General features: G+C 43.1%; 1 protein-coding gene across 1 annotated transcript in view; it reads right to left on the bottom strand.

Moving 5' to 3' along the window:
* Positions 1-6,016: 6,016 nt before the first annotated feature.
* sypl2a (synaptophysin-like 2a) overlaps positions 6,017-16,492 on the bottom strand; it is a 63,514-nt gene continuing 53,038 nt past the window's right edge. Inside the window, exons 5-6 of the mRNA XM_034167511.1 lie at positions 15,812-15,988; positions 6,017-7,691 (exon numbers count right to left, since the gene is read on the bottom strand). Coding sequence (XP_034023402.1) covers positions 7,566-7,691; positions 15,812-15,988 — 303 coding nt within the window. The 3' untranslated portion in view covers positions 6,017-7,565. The remainder of the gene's footprint in view (positions 7,692-15,811; positions 15,989-16,492) is intronic.

Genomic DNA, 16,492 nt, shown 5'->3' on the forward strand with positions numbered 1-16,492 from the left:
AGACTTCCTCATACAATACCACAGCTCTTCTCTTGGCACCCTATCATAAGCTTTTTCTAAGTCCACAAACACACAATGTAACTCTTTCTGTCCTTCTCTGTACTTTTCTAACAGTATTCTCAGAGCAAACATTGCATCTGTAGTGCTCTTTCTCGGCATGAAACCATATTGCTGCTCACAGATCTTCACCTGTTTTCTAAGCCTAGTTTCTACTACTCTTTCCCATAACTTCATGCTGTGGCTGATCAGCTTTATGCCTCTGTAGTTACTGCAGCTCTGCACATCACCCTTGTTCTTGAAAATAGGAACCAGCACACTTCGTCTCCACTCCTCAGGCATCCTCTCACTTTCCAAGATTTTATTAAACAATCTGGTTAGAAACTCTACTGCCATCTCTCCTAGACATTTCCATGCCTCCATTGGAATGTCATCTGGACCAACTGCTTTTCCACTCTTCATCCTCTTCATAGCAGCCCTCACTTCTTCCTTGCTAATCTCTTGTACTTCCTGATTTACTCTCACCACATCATCCAGCCTTTTCTCTCGCTCATTTTCTTTATTCATCAACTCTTCAAAATATTCCCTCCACCTTCTTAGCACACACTCCTCACTTGTCAGCACATTACCATGTGCATCTTTTACCACCCTAACCTGCTGCACATCCTTTCCAGCTCTGTCCCTTTGTCTGGCCAATCGGTACAAGTCCTTTTCTCCTTCCTTACTATTCAACTTCTTGTACAGCTCGCAATATGCCTTTTCCTTTGCTTTTGCCACTTCTCTTCTCACCTTACGCCGCATCTCCTTGTACTCCTGTCTACTTTCATCTCTCCGACTATCCCAAAACTTTTTCACCAACCTCTTTCTCCTTATGCTTTCCTGGACCTCTTCATTCCACCACCAAGTCTCCTTGTCTTCCTTCCACTGTCCAGATGTCATACCCAGTACTGTCCTAGCTGTCTCCCTCACCACATCTGCAGTACTTTTCCAGTTGTCCAAAACTGCTTCCCCTCCAACTAGTGCTTCTCTCACCTGCTCGCTAAATTTCACACAACAGTCTTCCTCCTTCAGCTTCCACCATCTGATCCTTTGTTGAGCTCTCACTCTCTTCTTCTTCTTTACCTCTAAAGTCATCCTACAAACAACCATCCTATGCTGTCTAGTGACACTCTCTCCTGCTACCACCTTACAGTCTGATTTCTTTTAGCTTGCATCTCCTATAAAGAATGTAGTCCACCTGTGTGCACCTTCCTCCACTCTTATATGTTACCCTGTGCTCCTCCCTTTTCTTAAAGTAGGTATTCACCACAGCCATTTCCATCCTTTTTGCAAAATCAACTACCATCTGTCCTTCCCCATTCCTATCCTTGATACCATATCTACCCATTACTTCCTCATCACCTCTGTTCCCTTCACCAACATGCCCATTGAAGTCTGCTCCTATCACCACTCTTTCATGCTTGGGCACACTCTCCACCACCTCATCTAACACACTCCAGAAATCTTCTTTCTCCTTCATCTCACAACCTACCTGTGGGGCATATGCACTGATGATATTAATCATCACCCCTTCAATTTCCAACTTCACACTCATCACCCTGTCAGACACTCGTTTAACCTCCATCACACTTTTAACATACTCTTCCTTTAAAATGACCCCAACACCATTTCTCTTCCTGTCCTCACCATGGTACAACAAGGTGTACCCCCTGCCGATGCTCCTGCTCTTACTTCCCTTCCACTTGGTCTCTTGCACACACAATATGTCTACCTTTCTCCTCTCCATCATATCAGCCAGCTCTCTCCCTTTACCAGTCATACTACCAACATTCAAAGTCCCCACTCTCATTTCCACCCTTCTAGTTTTCTTCTTCTCCCGCTGTTCGTGGCAACGTTTTCCTCCTCTTCTTCGTCGTCTTCGCCCAGCAGTAGCCCAATTTCCACAGACACCCTGTTGGGCAATAGCACCGGTGGCGGACGTTGTTAACCCGGGCCGCAACTGATCTGGTATGGGAATTCGATTCTTAGTCTGCATAGTTGGGTTGGCTTGTTTTACGTCGGATGCCCTTCCTGACACAACCCTCCTCATTTATCCGGGCTTGGGACCGGCACTCAGAATGTACTGGCTGCACACCCCATTATTGATTCCGCTTATTGTTCTGATTCCTTATCAATTCCTTTATTGATACCTCTTGTGAATATTTTGTGTACTAAAAATAGGTTTTACAGGTTTTCTATGTCAGCGGGTCAAAGAGCTTTTTCTTATCGTGCACCCGCTCTGTGGAACGGTCTTCCTACCGTGAGAGTCTGTGGACATTTTGAAGTCAAGACTTAAAGCCCATTTTTATTCTCTTGCTTATGACTATTTTTTATTTTTTTTATATATATTTATATTTTATTATATATATATTTTTTGTTTTAATCTTTTACTTCTGTTTTTAATTATGTATTTGATTTTTTTTATTTTTATTTGTTCATTTTAATTTTTTATGTTGAACTATTCTGTGTGAGGCACCTTGAGACGGATTTTGTTGTGATTTGACGCTTTATAAGCTGATTAAATTGAAACTGAATTGAACATTTTATTGAGTCTTAAAGTAAATAAATATGAAATTGGTCACTGGATCCTTAAACTTTGGACATAAATAAACTCTACATGGTGGATCCTTGATCTCTGGACATAAATAGAAATAAATCTGTAGTTTTTGTCTAAAGCATTTCCTTTCAGACATTTTGGCATGAATGTCTTTAATTCAGGCAGCATGGTGGTTTAGTGGTTGGCACTGTTGCCTCACAGTGAGAAGGTTGTGGGTTCAATTCCTGTGGACTTTCTGTGTGGAGTTTGCATGTTCTCCCCGTGTTTGCGTGGGTTTCCTCCGGGTGCTCCGGTTTCCTCCCACATCCAAAGACAGAACCAGAGCTTCTCACACTCGTCACTTGCGTGTACAAGGAGAGGGAATGATGCATTCATCTGTTGGGCAACGTGCTCCAAGTCCGCCTCCTCCCGTGATCCTGGGACCCAAGTTCCCTCTTGAAACTCTAATTCTGCCCCACAAGCTGTACAGCTCTTCTGTCCAGTTGGACTTTGTGGTTCTTTTCTTATCCATGTCATCATTTGTTTTGGTCGTTCTGCCAAATCAAACTATAAGGATGGCAACAATCACAAATATATTAAGGAGTAAAATTACCAGCATGGAGAGGAAACGGAACAAACAGCTCATCCATATGATGATCCGTACGGGACTGAGGTCCGATCAAACATTTTCAAGCTGTGTAACAATTCATTTAATTTTGCAGAGTTTCATCATCATGATGTTAAATTATTTTTTATCACTGTTTAGGTTATATGATCCCTTGATTTCATTTTCCATTCATAACTCCAAGCGCTGAGCACATTTGTTTGTGAAAACCAATCACAGGTCTTAGAGGACTGCATCACCTCGCAGCAGGGTCAACCCCGCCTCCTCACTTCCTGGCTCATGTTCCTTGCCAGGAACCTTTAGGCAGAGGTGGGAGATACTGGGAATTTTGGTATTGATCCGATACCAAGTAAATACAGGCCCAGTATCACCAATAGCGATATCAGTACCTTTTCATATTTAAGCTTCATACAATAGAATTTCGCCAAACATTGTACATGAAAATACTTTATCACATACGCTGCGTTGGTATCAATATTAGGATCGATTCACTCACCTCTACTTTTAGGTTGAGTTACCAGCTCTTTGAGAGGACTTTGAGGTGCATCGTGTTTATGGGCTCAGGACTGGTGTTCTGGAAAATTCTGATGCAGTAACCAGGGTTACCTGGAGGGGCGCTAAGCATCCATATAAGGGTGATTCACTACAGGCACTTATGTCCTTTGATCATATTGTATGAAAAACAGAAAAAAGGGGAAATTTCACACTTTTGTAGTTATCTTTACAATGAAAGTGTGTTAAGAAATTTGTTCTAGTAGTCTATAATGACTTTTTCACCTTCTTTCAGCATCATTATATGCAAATATTGCCGTTTTGTGCTTGTCCCACACCCAGACTTTTGATCTTCAATGATAAAAATGAATGGTAAAGGAACATTTTTTCTAATGTTTTAAAATATCTCTGAATAAAATATCAGTAAAATATTCAAAACATAATTGGGGTATTCAATGTCATACAACTGTTGTGATTTTTTTTAAACATGTAGTTGTCCCACACTATTGCCGTAATTTCCACCACAACACTGTAATGTCCCTTTAAACAGTTTGTATGAAAGATTGTTTGGGTAGTTTCTATGGAGATAAACAGTGACATCAGAGCACATGTATATAGCGCCAAATCACAACAAACAGTTGCCCCAAGGCGCTTTATATTGTAAGGCAATGGTGTGGTGGAAATTACATTTACAAGGCCAATAGTGCCCGTAGTTAAAGAATCACCCATAAAAGGCTGCAGGCGGGTGAGGAATCTTATTCTTCAGTTATTACCCAGGCAGATGTGAGAATGGGGTCCCGGGGCAGCACCCCAAAACTATTCTTCAAGTGTCTTTCCTAAACCTGCACTGAAATATACTTCATGCAAGTACACGTAAATCATTTGAAGAGATTAAAACTAGAATATTTGTGGTATAAAACCGTGACTTTATTAATATTTATTGAGAATATGTCTGGCCTTCTGTAACCTGTTGGTTGTTTCTGTGGATTTCAGCTGCTCCCCTTCTACTGTTTGAAACTGACTTTGTTCAATTAGTCATGGGGTCTTTCAAAATAAAGTAGAAAATTCACACCCAGCATCTTCAGTTACTTTTCTCTTTACTTCTTCTGTCCTATGAAATGCAACACTGCATCTAAAATCTTTACAAAACCTACATTAAACATGTCAAACTGTCCTCAGCACGACCAGATATGTTTTAAATGCTGCTCAGAACTTTACAGACACATGAAGCTGAGCTTCAACATGTTTTGCACCACAGCACACACGTAACTCCAGACCAGATTTCTCACACTGTAAACCATCACTGAATGCAGATTTTTATCATCTCACTTCAGTACGAGTACAGTATAAGTAACTGCATCGCTTTTTATTTGGATGAATAGAATTACTGGACACGCCCCTGAGCCGTGGCTCTCCGGTGGCTGAGCGGTACCAGTGGAGTGGGCTCTGGGGCTGGCTGGGCCTCTTCTGGACCCAGGCACCACATCACTAGTCCTTTTAATCTTCACTTTGGTGACACGTTTCTTGGTCTTGTAGTGTTCTTCCAGGTTTTTACTCCTCCAGATGTGTAGTTGACAAAGTAAGAACATAGAGGGCTTTACTGGGGGGGATCAACCTCTTGGCTTTGTCCTGTCCACCTGGACCACTTCAGTCTGTTTCTGATACCACTGTCCATCTCTTTAACGTGACCCTCATCCTTTCTTTTGATAATTTTGTCCATGTTAAGGACGCAGATCGACAGGCCAAAACTTTCAGAAAGTCAAAATGGCCACGCCCAGGTACTTTTCAGTGACTTTCGACATTACACAGATTCTGATTGGCTGAAAGTTCACAGTTCTAGAGAAAATAACCAATGACATCACGTGTCTCAGCGTGCAATACAGCAAGTGCTGTTCTGGCTCCTGTGCATATGCAGAAAGGTTTAACTGAACAAATACGTTCTCATGGATAACTCACACAGATGGCCCCACTGCATCTTGGGCCAAAATTGTTCTCAATGGATTTACATCGATCTCAAAAATGGCCCAGATGAAGGTCAAAACGTCAGAAATTTGCGAATCCCCAGTAAATTCTCATGTCTGATTACTTCGGAGCGTAAACTGAGAATGTCGCCTTATGGTTCATCACTGGAACACTCCCTGGTCCCCTTTTTTAACTTTGGGACCAGCAATGTGTTTGGCAATCCAAAGGTACTGACCCCGACCTCCATACAACACCAAAAAGGTGTGTCAGCCACGAAAGTCCCCAAAACACCCAGAGACAAAGTTAATAACAAGGGGCTTCCTTTGTTCAAGCTGCTTATTGGTGGTAAGAAAAAGGCAGAGAGCCGGAGCTGAGAAATTTAATGTGTCAGAGAAATAAACCTTTCTTTCAGTGGTTACAGTTTAAAACTCCAACAACCCCAGAGGAAGGACCTTCACAGGAGCACATTTCTTCATTCATCACGTTCTCAACACATTAAGTCACATGGAGCTTCTTTTTTAATTTGAACTTTGTTGATGTTCAGGTTCCCTCTTTATGATTTTATGAGTTTCCAGTATTCAAGTACAAGTCAGGTGGAGCTTAAATGAGCCTGATGTGGAGCGGCTGCTGTCCATCTGGTGCAGCATGGCGTGTGTCTGGTGTGGTGCGGCGTTTGTTTGGCGTGGCGCGGCGTTTGTTTGGCGTGGCGCGGCGTTTGTTTGGCGTGGCGTTCGTCTGGCGGGGCGTTCGTCTGGCGGGGTGTGCCGTTCGTCTGGCGGGGTGTGGCGTTCGTCTGGCGGGGTGTGGCGTTTGTTTGGCGTGGCGCGGCCTTTGTTTGGCGTGGTGTTCGTCTGGTGTGGCGTTTGTTTGGTGTGGCGTTTGTTTGGTGGGGCGCGGCATTTGTTTGGTGGGGCGTGGCGTGGCGTTTGTTTAGTGGGGTGTGGCGTGGCGTTTGGTGCGGCGCTCGTCTGGTGGGGTGCGGCGTTTGTTTGGTGCGGCGCTCGTCTGGTGGGGTGCGGCGCTCGTCTGGTGGGGTGCGGCGCTCGTCTGGTGGGGTGCGGCGTTCGTCTGGTGGGGTGCGGCGTTCCAGAAAGTGAAACCACTATATATACAAAATGAACAAACCCCCTGGAGTGCGACGCCATAAAAAAGGTTCAACATCACATCAGAAGGTGGAACTCAACAGGTTCTGACATGATGCTGACGGTTTGGTTTGTTTGTGGAGTGGCTGAGTTTTTAAGTTCTCCTGCTGATTTTGTCATGTCCTCTGACGAGTTAAAAGTCAACACTCACGTCAGATGGGTTAAAAAAAAAGTCTCATTTCACCAGAAGGGTTCCTGAGTGACCCTGTCTGGACACTGTGGATGTGAAGCGGTTCTCAGTAGTGGTCCGCGAACCCATCAGGCCGGGTTTTTCATGGCTTCCTGTTTCGTTCAGAACTACAGGAGCACAGACCAGGCATCAGGTCCCTGAAGAACAATAACTACACATCCACACATGAGCTTTCAGGTCAACCGCAGAAAGCCGTCAGGCTCAAAGGGAACTCTGGGTTTGCACAAACAATGAAAATCATGAAAAAATAAAAATCCTTTTACAAACAATGCTGCAGAACATCAGAAAGCTAACAGGCGCCCCTACAGGACAGTGCTGTGTGACATCATTAGGATGTGGATGGAGTGAGATCAAAGTAAAACCTGCACGCTGCTCTCAACTGTCTCTCACAGAAGATGACAACAGGCAGAACATGAAGACGGTATTCAGCTCATTTACCGGCCACAGGAAACAGGCTCAAATTAACAGCCAATTAGAAAACAGTGTGTCGCTCAGGGTAATGCTCTCCATTAGTGTTGGTGTGGGAAGCGTCAGTGTTAAAGACAAAGCTTTGTGCTGGCCGGACAGTTGTGGACCAGCTGACTAGGGTCCAGGAGCATCACCTTCCTCCCTGCTGGCTGCTGCGTTCGGGTCCGTGTGGAAAGGAGTCTCCTTGTAAATAAACCAGCAGTTACTCGCCCACAAGATCATGTTCAAAAACCCAAAAATCTGAAAAGACAGCAAAGAGGAAAGTCAGCACTGTGACTCAAACATCGATGAAATCTTTCACAGAGCTGCATGATATGTACAATGGGGGAAGCTGGATTTGCGCAGGTTTGCTGAAAGCACGTTTCACTTATAGTTTAATTTGTAAACAGAAGTAATTCTGGACAGTTTACCAACATTAACGGTAACTGTCAATTTTACAAAGTGAAAATATTGCACATATCTTAAGTAATGCACTAATTCTGACAGTTTGAGTGGTAACAGACACATGTGCCAAAAGGCATTATGGGAAATTAGTGTCCTCTCATCACCGCCCCCCCGTCAAAATGCATAGAACACTGCCATCTACTGGATGGGAGTGTGAATAGACCAACATATTTGTGAATCTCATGTGCAGTTTTATGCTCAGAATGTCTCAATATTGCGTAAGTGAGCCCCAATGTCAGGCTGCAGCCATACAAGGCGCTCACTACACACCGCAAGCAACTAGGGGATTAAGGATCTTGCCCAAGGGCCCTTAGTGATTTTCTAGTCAGGCTGGGATTTGAACCGAGGATCTTCTGGTCTCAAGCCCAACGCCTTAACCACTAGACCATCACCTCCCCTTTGGTGAAAAATTTGCCTGTTTTTTTTTTTTTTTTTTTTTTTTGCTTATTTGAGTTTACGACAGCATTTCATTATAAAGTTAAACAGGTTACAGTTTTTCTATTAACACTTCCAGTGTTCTATGCATTATGACGGGGGGGAGGGAGTTGATGAGAGGAGACTCAGTCATTTCCCATAATGCCTTTTGGCGTGTGTGTCTGTTAAAATGAATATGACACCTAAAAAATTAGGCAAAACTGACATACAGTAGTGTTCAGAATAACAGTAGTGCTATGTGACTAAAAAGATTAATCCAGGTTTTGAGTATATTTCTTATTGTTCCATGGGAAACAAGGTACCAGTAGATTCAGTAGATTCTCACAAATCCAACAAGACCAAGCATTCATGATATGCACACTCTTAAGGCTATGAAATTGGGCTATTATTAAAAAAAAAAAAAGTAGAAAAGGGGGTGTTCACAATAATAGTAGCATCTGCTGTTGACGCTACAAACTCAAAACTATTATGTTCAAACTGCTTTTTTAGCAATCCTGTGAATCACTAAACTAGTATTTAGTTGTATAACCACAGTTTTTCATGATTTCTTCACATCTGCGAGGCATTAATTTTGTTGGTTTGGAACCAAGATTTTGCTGGTTTACTAGTGTGCTTGGGGTCATTGTCTTGTTGAAACACCCATTTCAAGGGCATGTCCTCTTCAGCATAAGGCAACATGACCTCTTCAAGTATTTTGACATATCCAAACTGATCCATGATACCTGGTATGCGATATATAGGCCCAACACCATAGTAGGAGAAACATGCCCATATCATGATGCTTGCACCACCATGCTTCACTGTCTTCACTGTGAACTGTGGCTTGAATTCAGAGTTTGGGGGTCGTCTCACAAACTGTCTGTGGCCCTTGGACCCAAAAAGAACAATTTTACTCTCATCAGTCCACAAAATATTCCTCCATTTCTCTTTAGGCCAGTTGATGTGTTCTTTGGCAAACTGTAACCTCTTCTGCACATGTCTTTTATTTAACAGAGGGACTTTGCGGGGGATTCTTGCAAATAAATTAGCTTCACACAGGCGTCTTCTAACTGTCACAGCACTTACAAGTAACTCCAGACTGTCTTTGATCATCCTGGAGCTGATCAATGGGTGAGCCTTTGCCATTCTGGTTATTCTTCTATCCATTTTGATGGTTGTTTTCCGTTTTCTTCTACACGTCTGTTTTTTTTTGTAAATTTTAAAGCAATGGAGATCATTGTAGATGAACAGCCTATAATTTTTTGCACCTGTGTATAAGTTTTCCCCTCTCCAATCAACTTTTTAATCAAACTACGCTGTTCTTCTGAACAATGTCTTGAACGTCCCATTTTCCTCAGGCTTTCAAAGAGAAAAGCATGTTCAACAGGTGCTGGCTTCATCCTTAAACAGGCGACACCTGATTCACACCTGTTTGTTCCACAAAATTGACGAACTCACTGATTGAATGCCACACTACTATTATTGTGAACACCCCCTTTTCTACTTTTTTTTTTTTTAACTAATAGCCCAATTTCATAGCCTTAAGAGTGTGCATATCATGAATGAATGATTTGTGACAATAAGAAATATACTCAAAACCTGGATTAATCTTTTTAGTCACATAGCACTACTATTATTCTAAACACTACTGTAAATATCAAAAATATACATACAGTATAGTAAGTTGAAAGTGGTTTTAATCATTATCACTGAGAAATAAAGTTTGTACAACCTCTCAAAAGTGTGTTTCTTGGAAAGCGTGTTCCATCAGCAGTCACGTGATGCCGTGATGTCACAACGCGTAGAGTCCCGTCTTTGTCTGATTGACAACAGGAACAGATGGACCTCAGCATGGACAGTGACGAGATCGAGAACTTTTCTGACTCTTCAAGTGTGGATTATTTCTGTGAGGAAATCGAGACTGACTCAGATCCTGAGGATGTCGCAGCAGTGATTAGACCCTACAGATTGGAGCGATATCTTTCGGACGAACATTCAAACCAGGAGCATTCTTGCAGTGAAAGTAATGCTTAGGTTGACTGAATTATATAACCTTTGTTACATGTAATAAGACTATGTTGTCTTTAAGTGTCATATCCACTTTAATGCTCAAACCTTCGGAATTAGTGCATTATTTTAAAAGATATGTGCAATATTTTCACGTTGTAAAAATGACAGAGTTGCTGTTAATGTTGATTAACTGTCCGGAATTAGTTTTGTTTATAAATGAAACCATGAGTGAACAGTGCTTTACAATACGATACGATGCACTTTATTGTCCCCAAGGGGAAATTCGTGTTGGACTTCAAGTGCTCTGCAAACATTTCTGTCTCAAAAATCAGTAAATAAACCAAAAACACTGCTTGCATGCCTGTGGAAAATTCATCAGTATACGAGGTCTGTGAGAAAAGTAACGGACCTTATTATTTTTTTCAAAAACCATATGGATTTGAATCACGTGTGATTACATCAGACATACTTGAACCCTCGTGGGCATGCGAGAGTTTTTTCACGCCTGTCGGTTACGTAATTCGCCTGTGGGCAGGCTTTGAGTGAGGAGTCGCCCACCCTCTCGTCGATTTTTTCATTGTTTAGTAATGGCTCAGACTGCTGCTTTGTTTGATCAAAATTTTTTCAAACCTGTAAGGCACAACTGAGTGGACACCATTCGATAAATTCAGCTGGTTTTCGATAAAAATTTTAACGGCTGATGAGAGATTTTGGAGTTTTACTGTCGCCGTAAGGACGGCCCACGGCGCCTGACGGCGATCTGCGCTCCGAGGCGGCGTCGTCTCGCTGTTTCAAGCTGAAAACTTCCACATTTCAGGCTCTGTGGACCCAAGACGTCGTGAGATAACAGAGAACTTTCAGAAGAATTCGGGATCAGGAGTTTATGCGAACATTCCACTGTTAAAGGAGATTTTGTAATGAAAGAACGTGCGGGCAGAGTCGCATGTTGGGCCGGACCCGACTGCGGGGGGTCGCCACAGGAAAAACACCTCCGTTGGAAACCTTAACGGACAAGTTGGAACATGCCCAGCTGTTAAACAATTTGTCAGATACTCACTTGTTGAAAGCCATCAAAAGCCGCCTGAATTTTACAAATGGTTTTCAACACGGAGGTGTTTTTCATGTCGCGGCGCAGATGGATTTGCCACGTCGTCACGGATCCGACTCGGCAAATTCGTCCGCACGTTCTTTCATTACAAAATCTGATGCCGGCTTCTTCTGAAACTTCTCTGACGACGTCCTGGGTGAACAGAGCCTTAAATTAGGATGTTTTCAGCTCAAAACAGCCAGACGGACGCCACCTCCGACCGCGCCGCGCCGATCCGCTTTGTGGGCTGTTCTTAAAGCGAAAGAAACTCCACAATCTCTCATCAGCCGTTAAACTTTACACCGAAAACCAGCTGAATTTCTCGAATAGTGTCCACACAGATATCCCTCACAGGTCCTGAAATAATTTTGATAAAGCAACGCGCGCCGTCTCCCTGCAGCTTCTCAGACAAAGAGATTCCAATGGGAGGGGGAGTCCACACCTCACTCAAAGCCTGCCCACAGGCGAATGACGTCACCGACAGGCATGACAAAACTCACGCATGTGCACAAGGGTTCAAGACTGTCTGACGTAAAAACATATGAATCAAATCCATTTATTTTTTGAAAAAAATAAAAAGGACCGCTTTTTTTTTTTAATCACAGACCTCGTATTGCACATTGCATTTGATCTCTTGTGCTTCTGTCTCTGTTGCTGTATGTTGAAAGTAAATGACACTTTTTCTTTGGCAGCAGTGGGCCGGGTGCATAAAGAGAAAAGCTCTGGCTCGTTGTTGGTTTTGGGTTTGTCATCGCCTTTGAATTTACCCAGCAGCCCTTGCAGTGCTTAAACTCGAAACTGGCTTATCAGGAGCTGGCAGTGTACCGATTCAATACTAAAAGTTAGTGGTTACTGGTTAGCTGGAACTTCCTCTAAATTTTTTATCGGTTTAGCGTTATAAAAGTTAACTTTTCAGTTAGCAGTTATCAAAGTTTTTTGGTTAGCTGTGCCCACCACTATATGCACATTACCAAGCTATAACAAGGACTTTGACCACGTTTCATGAAATTCCTTCTAAAAATGTGAGAGGAGTTGATTTCAGAACGCTTGCCCTTTTTGGATGGATGGAAATTGCCATGACATCATCTCCCTTCGGCCAGCGGGTGATAAAAGCCACACAGCGCTGTCTTTTTCTTCAATAGTCTGGGGTGGAACAGCTGCATGGTGCTATGCTGGGATCAGTCCTCTCTGCTCTCATGCAGAATTCACACTCCATGGTGGAACTTTGGTCAATCAGAATCCAATGACAATTTGCTGGACAGCCATAGGATATAAACTCATGGGTATCACATAACAGCTTGGGACTCCGACGAGGGCAGTCGCATCTCCTCCACTCTCCTTTATCTCTCTGCCTTTAACCTTCAAGTCCCTACTTCACCAGACTGTGAATTCCTCAAAACTATTTTGGATTCTGGATCTATTGGACTACTATTGGATTAACCATGGAATTGATCAGCTGGTGTCTAAACGCTATTGACACCATTTTTTCTACAAGAAGGCCAGGACCGGGGGATCCTACCTGCCCAGATGGAACATATCCTGCGGGCTATGTCCTCGTCTCCTGGGGGTCTTGGCGTGTTGCATGCTTGGCGCCTTTCTCCGTTGAGGATGTTGAGGATTTATACATTTCTGGTCTTATGGTAGTGGGGCTGGTACTTTCTGGCTTATGTGCTGCCCTGATCTACCGGAAAATTGGCAAGACGGCGGCATCAAGAACCACGGCCCCTCGCTTGTCCGTCATGATTAACGAGGTTGGCAAGGCAGTGCATTCTCAGACTCCGTTGACTCTTGAACTCAGACGCAAATTGGATGACATCTTGGAGCAGATGCGTGCCTTGCAGCTGAAGCTGAAGGTTTCGGGGGCCGGTGAATATTCTTAATTCATAATTGGGAATATTCTTAATTCATAATTGGGATTTGGTTGTTCAAGTGGAACTGTTAAAAGTGTTTTTCACTGTTCAGCTACAACACTACAGGCTATCTAGCCTCAAGGACAAATTGCCCACTGTTTACCTCCAGAGGAATTTATTCCTGCCTTGGTGAGATTATTCAGCTCCATTCTTATCTCAACCCACAAAGGCAATAACTGACTTACACATGGACTGAAGCATGCTTCAGTTTCTCCTTTTACCTCCTTTCTGCCCCCCCACACGGCAGGCCCCCGTTCTTCTCAAGCTGGCACGCGGCGCGACTCTGTTGCAGCGGCTACCAACACACTCACATCGCCTCAATTTGGAAAACGGACTGTTTCAAGTTTAGTACACATAAACAATGTCAAATGTATATGTGTTGTCCTAATTCTGATGTGTGCCATTATTACGGTGAACAAGTAATAATTGTGGATTAATTGCTGTTTGTCTGTGGAATGTGAGTGCAGAAATCTCACTGTAGTAATGACAATGATAATAAAAGCTAGCCATCCATCCAAAAGAAAATAAGTAGAGAACAAAACAAAGCAATGTGTAGGGAGCGAGAAGGCTCGCCACCTAGTCTCTGCTCAAAGTTTTAAGCACGCACAAAATTTTTTGATCATCAGCTGACAAGGAACTTATTCTGGGGATGGGACATGGACATTTGTAGGACAAAAACTAACAGAAAGAAATCCAAAATTCATATCAGCTCCTCATATCTTTCCTTGATTTGTGACTGCAGCTTCAGTAGATGGCATCCCATCCAAGGGGCAGTTGTGGACTCTCATCCGCTTCACGCTACAGAATCCAGAGACAAGCACCACCAGGCCTCAGGGCCTCTAAGATCTGACCTCCTTCATAGCCAGGAAGTGCTCCAACATCACAGTTTTACCCATTCCTTCCTCTGCGCATCAGTTTATCAGCATGAGGACCCCTTTACCACAAAGCGCTGTTTGAGAAAGATTTGGTAAAGCGAACACTCTCGAACAGAATTAGCCAAATCTGCTCCTGCATATGCATCGTCAACAATTAACTGGCAGGTCTGTTTGGCCAATCAGGAGCTGGCAAACAGCTGCGTTCAATCACCAGGTGCGGCGGAGCAACTCGTCATGGAAACATGCAGGGCAGGTTCCCTCCTAGTGAAGCAGCTAAGTATGATTTCTAGCCAGAATTGTTCACTTGGTGATGCAAGCATCAGATCTGACATGAATGTTTTTCATAAATCGGTGTTTGAGAAAAAAGTACTGGCCACTTGAAAATCCAGTATGGCGGTCAGGTAGGGGTTAATGAAGAATTACACAGGGGTCAAAATCTAAAAATGCTCCAATCATTTTGAAAAGTATCACATTATTTGTCTGATCATAAACATTCCAAAAAGGTATAGTTTGGACTATCTATGACTGACTTATGGAGTTATGGGGTAAAAACAGCAAGAATGGTGACAAAGGTCAGTTTCAGTTTGTACAGGGGTCAAAAGTTAAAGTTGCACCAATTTTTGTAAAATGTGATGCAAATTATTGGTTGAGATGATGGGGTTTTAAAAAGGAATAGTTTGCACCATGTGTCATGCTCAGCTGTCACGTTACAGGGTAAAATATGTCATATGCCATAGAATCCAGTGGATGTCAACATTGACATTTATTTTGCAAACCAAGCATTCAACACAGTCAAAACTATTCCATTTATTAATCATATTAGTTCAACCAATAACTTGCACCACATTTTACCAAAATTGGGGCAACTTCAACTTTTGACCCCTGTACAAACTGAAATTGACATTTGTCACCATTTTTGCTGTTTTTACCCCATAACTCCAGAACATTCAGTCATAGATTATCCAAACTATACCTTTTTGCAATCTTTGTGACCAGACACATAATGTGGTATAGTTTTCAATATGATTGGAGCATTTTTAGATTTTGACCCCTGTGTAATTCTTGCAATTAACCCCTACCTGGCCGCCATATTAGATTTTCAAGTGGCCAGCACTTTTTCCTCAAACACTGATTTATGAAGAACATTCATGTCAAATCTGATGCTTGCATCACCAAGTGAAGGATTGTTTCAGTTGTCTGCTGCACTATCCAGGAACCGATCTGGGCAGTTTCTACTAACTCAGGAAAAAAATGAGAGGAACAGGTGGACTTTGTTAGTACATTACCGCCACCAACTGGATCAGAACGCAAGATGGGAAACTGATGAAAAACACAATAAAAGAACACCACTGCGAGAACACCACACCACACCCACTGCGGCAAAGGCGTCCATCATGTGAACATGGTTAAAAAGATGAAGTGCAGACACTTTTTTTCTTTATTCTTTTTTGCACCGTTGTGGTTTCTTCAGTCGTTATTAGATTCTCTGAGCCGGCAGCTTTACCAAATACAAATCCTGACAAGTATCAAACTTGATGCATAAGGTAAAAACTGTGACCATTTGTTGCGGTGAGGCCGAGCTCTGGCTCCAACAGCGTCACTGCCTGGATGTAGACTTACCACAGACGCGTTGAGGCGGCCCATGGACGGGTATGCCCCTGGCAGACAGGAAATGTTCTTGCAGGACATCACCACATGCTGTGGGTCAGTGAAGATCTTAATGTCCGTCAGTCCTTTTGCCCAGGCTGAGGACGACACCAGCCAGAGGAAGGCAAAGGCCGCCGTCACCAGCAGGTCCTAGCAGGAAGCACAGAGCAATGACCAGCATGAAAACCTGCCATCTGTTTGAGTCCAGACGAGCACATCACAAGACTGCAGGGTTCCTGCTGGGGGACAGCGACCACGAGACCAGCTGAGCTGACGACATAACGGCCGACTCACTGAGACAGCGTCTCCTCACAGAGTGACCTGGAATTCTTTATTTTACTGCATGTTTTAATTCTGAAGGGTCTTTCACACTGGACGTGACGAATGCATACCGTTTGTATCTGTCCGGATTTTTCCTTGGGTAAGTGGAAAACATGATTAGTTATCTGTTAAGGTAGTGGCTATGGCTATAAGCTAAGAAAAATAAATAATGGAAAAATGTCCCTGCATGTGCCCAAAAATCACGCTGCCAGTTTTCATTTGAATTTTTGTTTTTAAGTTTACAAACCATAAACATCCTCAAACAACATTGTCAGACTGCTCTTAAATGTGAAGCACAGAAAAAGAAAGAGGCTCAGACTGTGTCCCTCTGGT

This window comes from Thalassophryne amazonica, chromosome 3, assembly GCF_902500255.1.
Source record: "Thalassophryne amazonica chromosome 3, fThaAma1.1, whole genome shotgun sequence".
NCBI lineage: Eukaryota > Metazoa > Chordata > Actinopteri > Batrachoidiformes > Batrachoididae > Thalassophryne > Thalassophryne amazonica.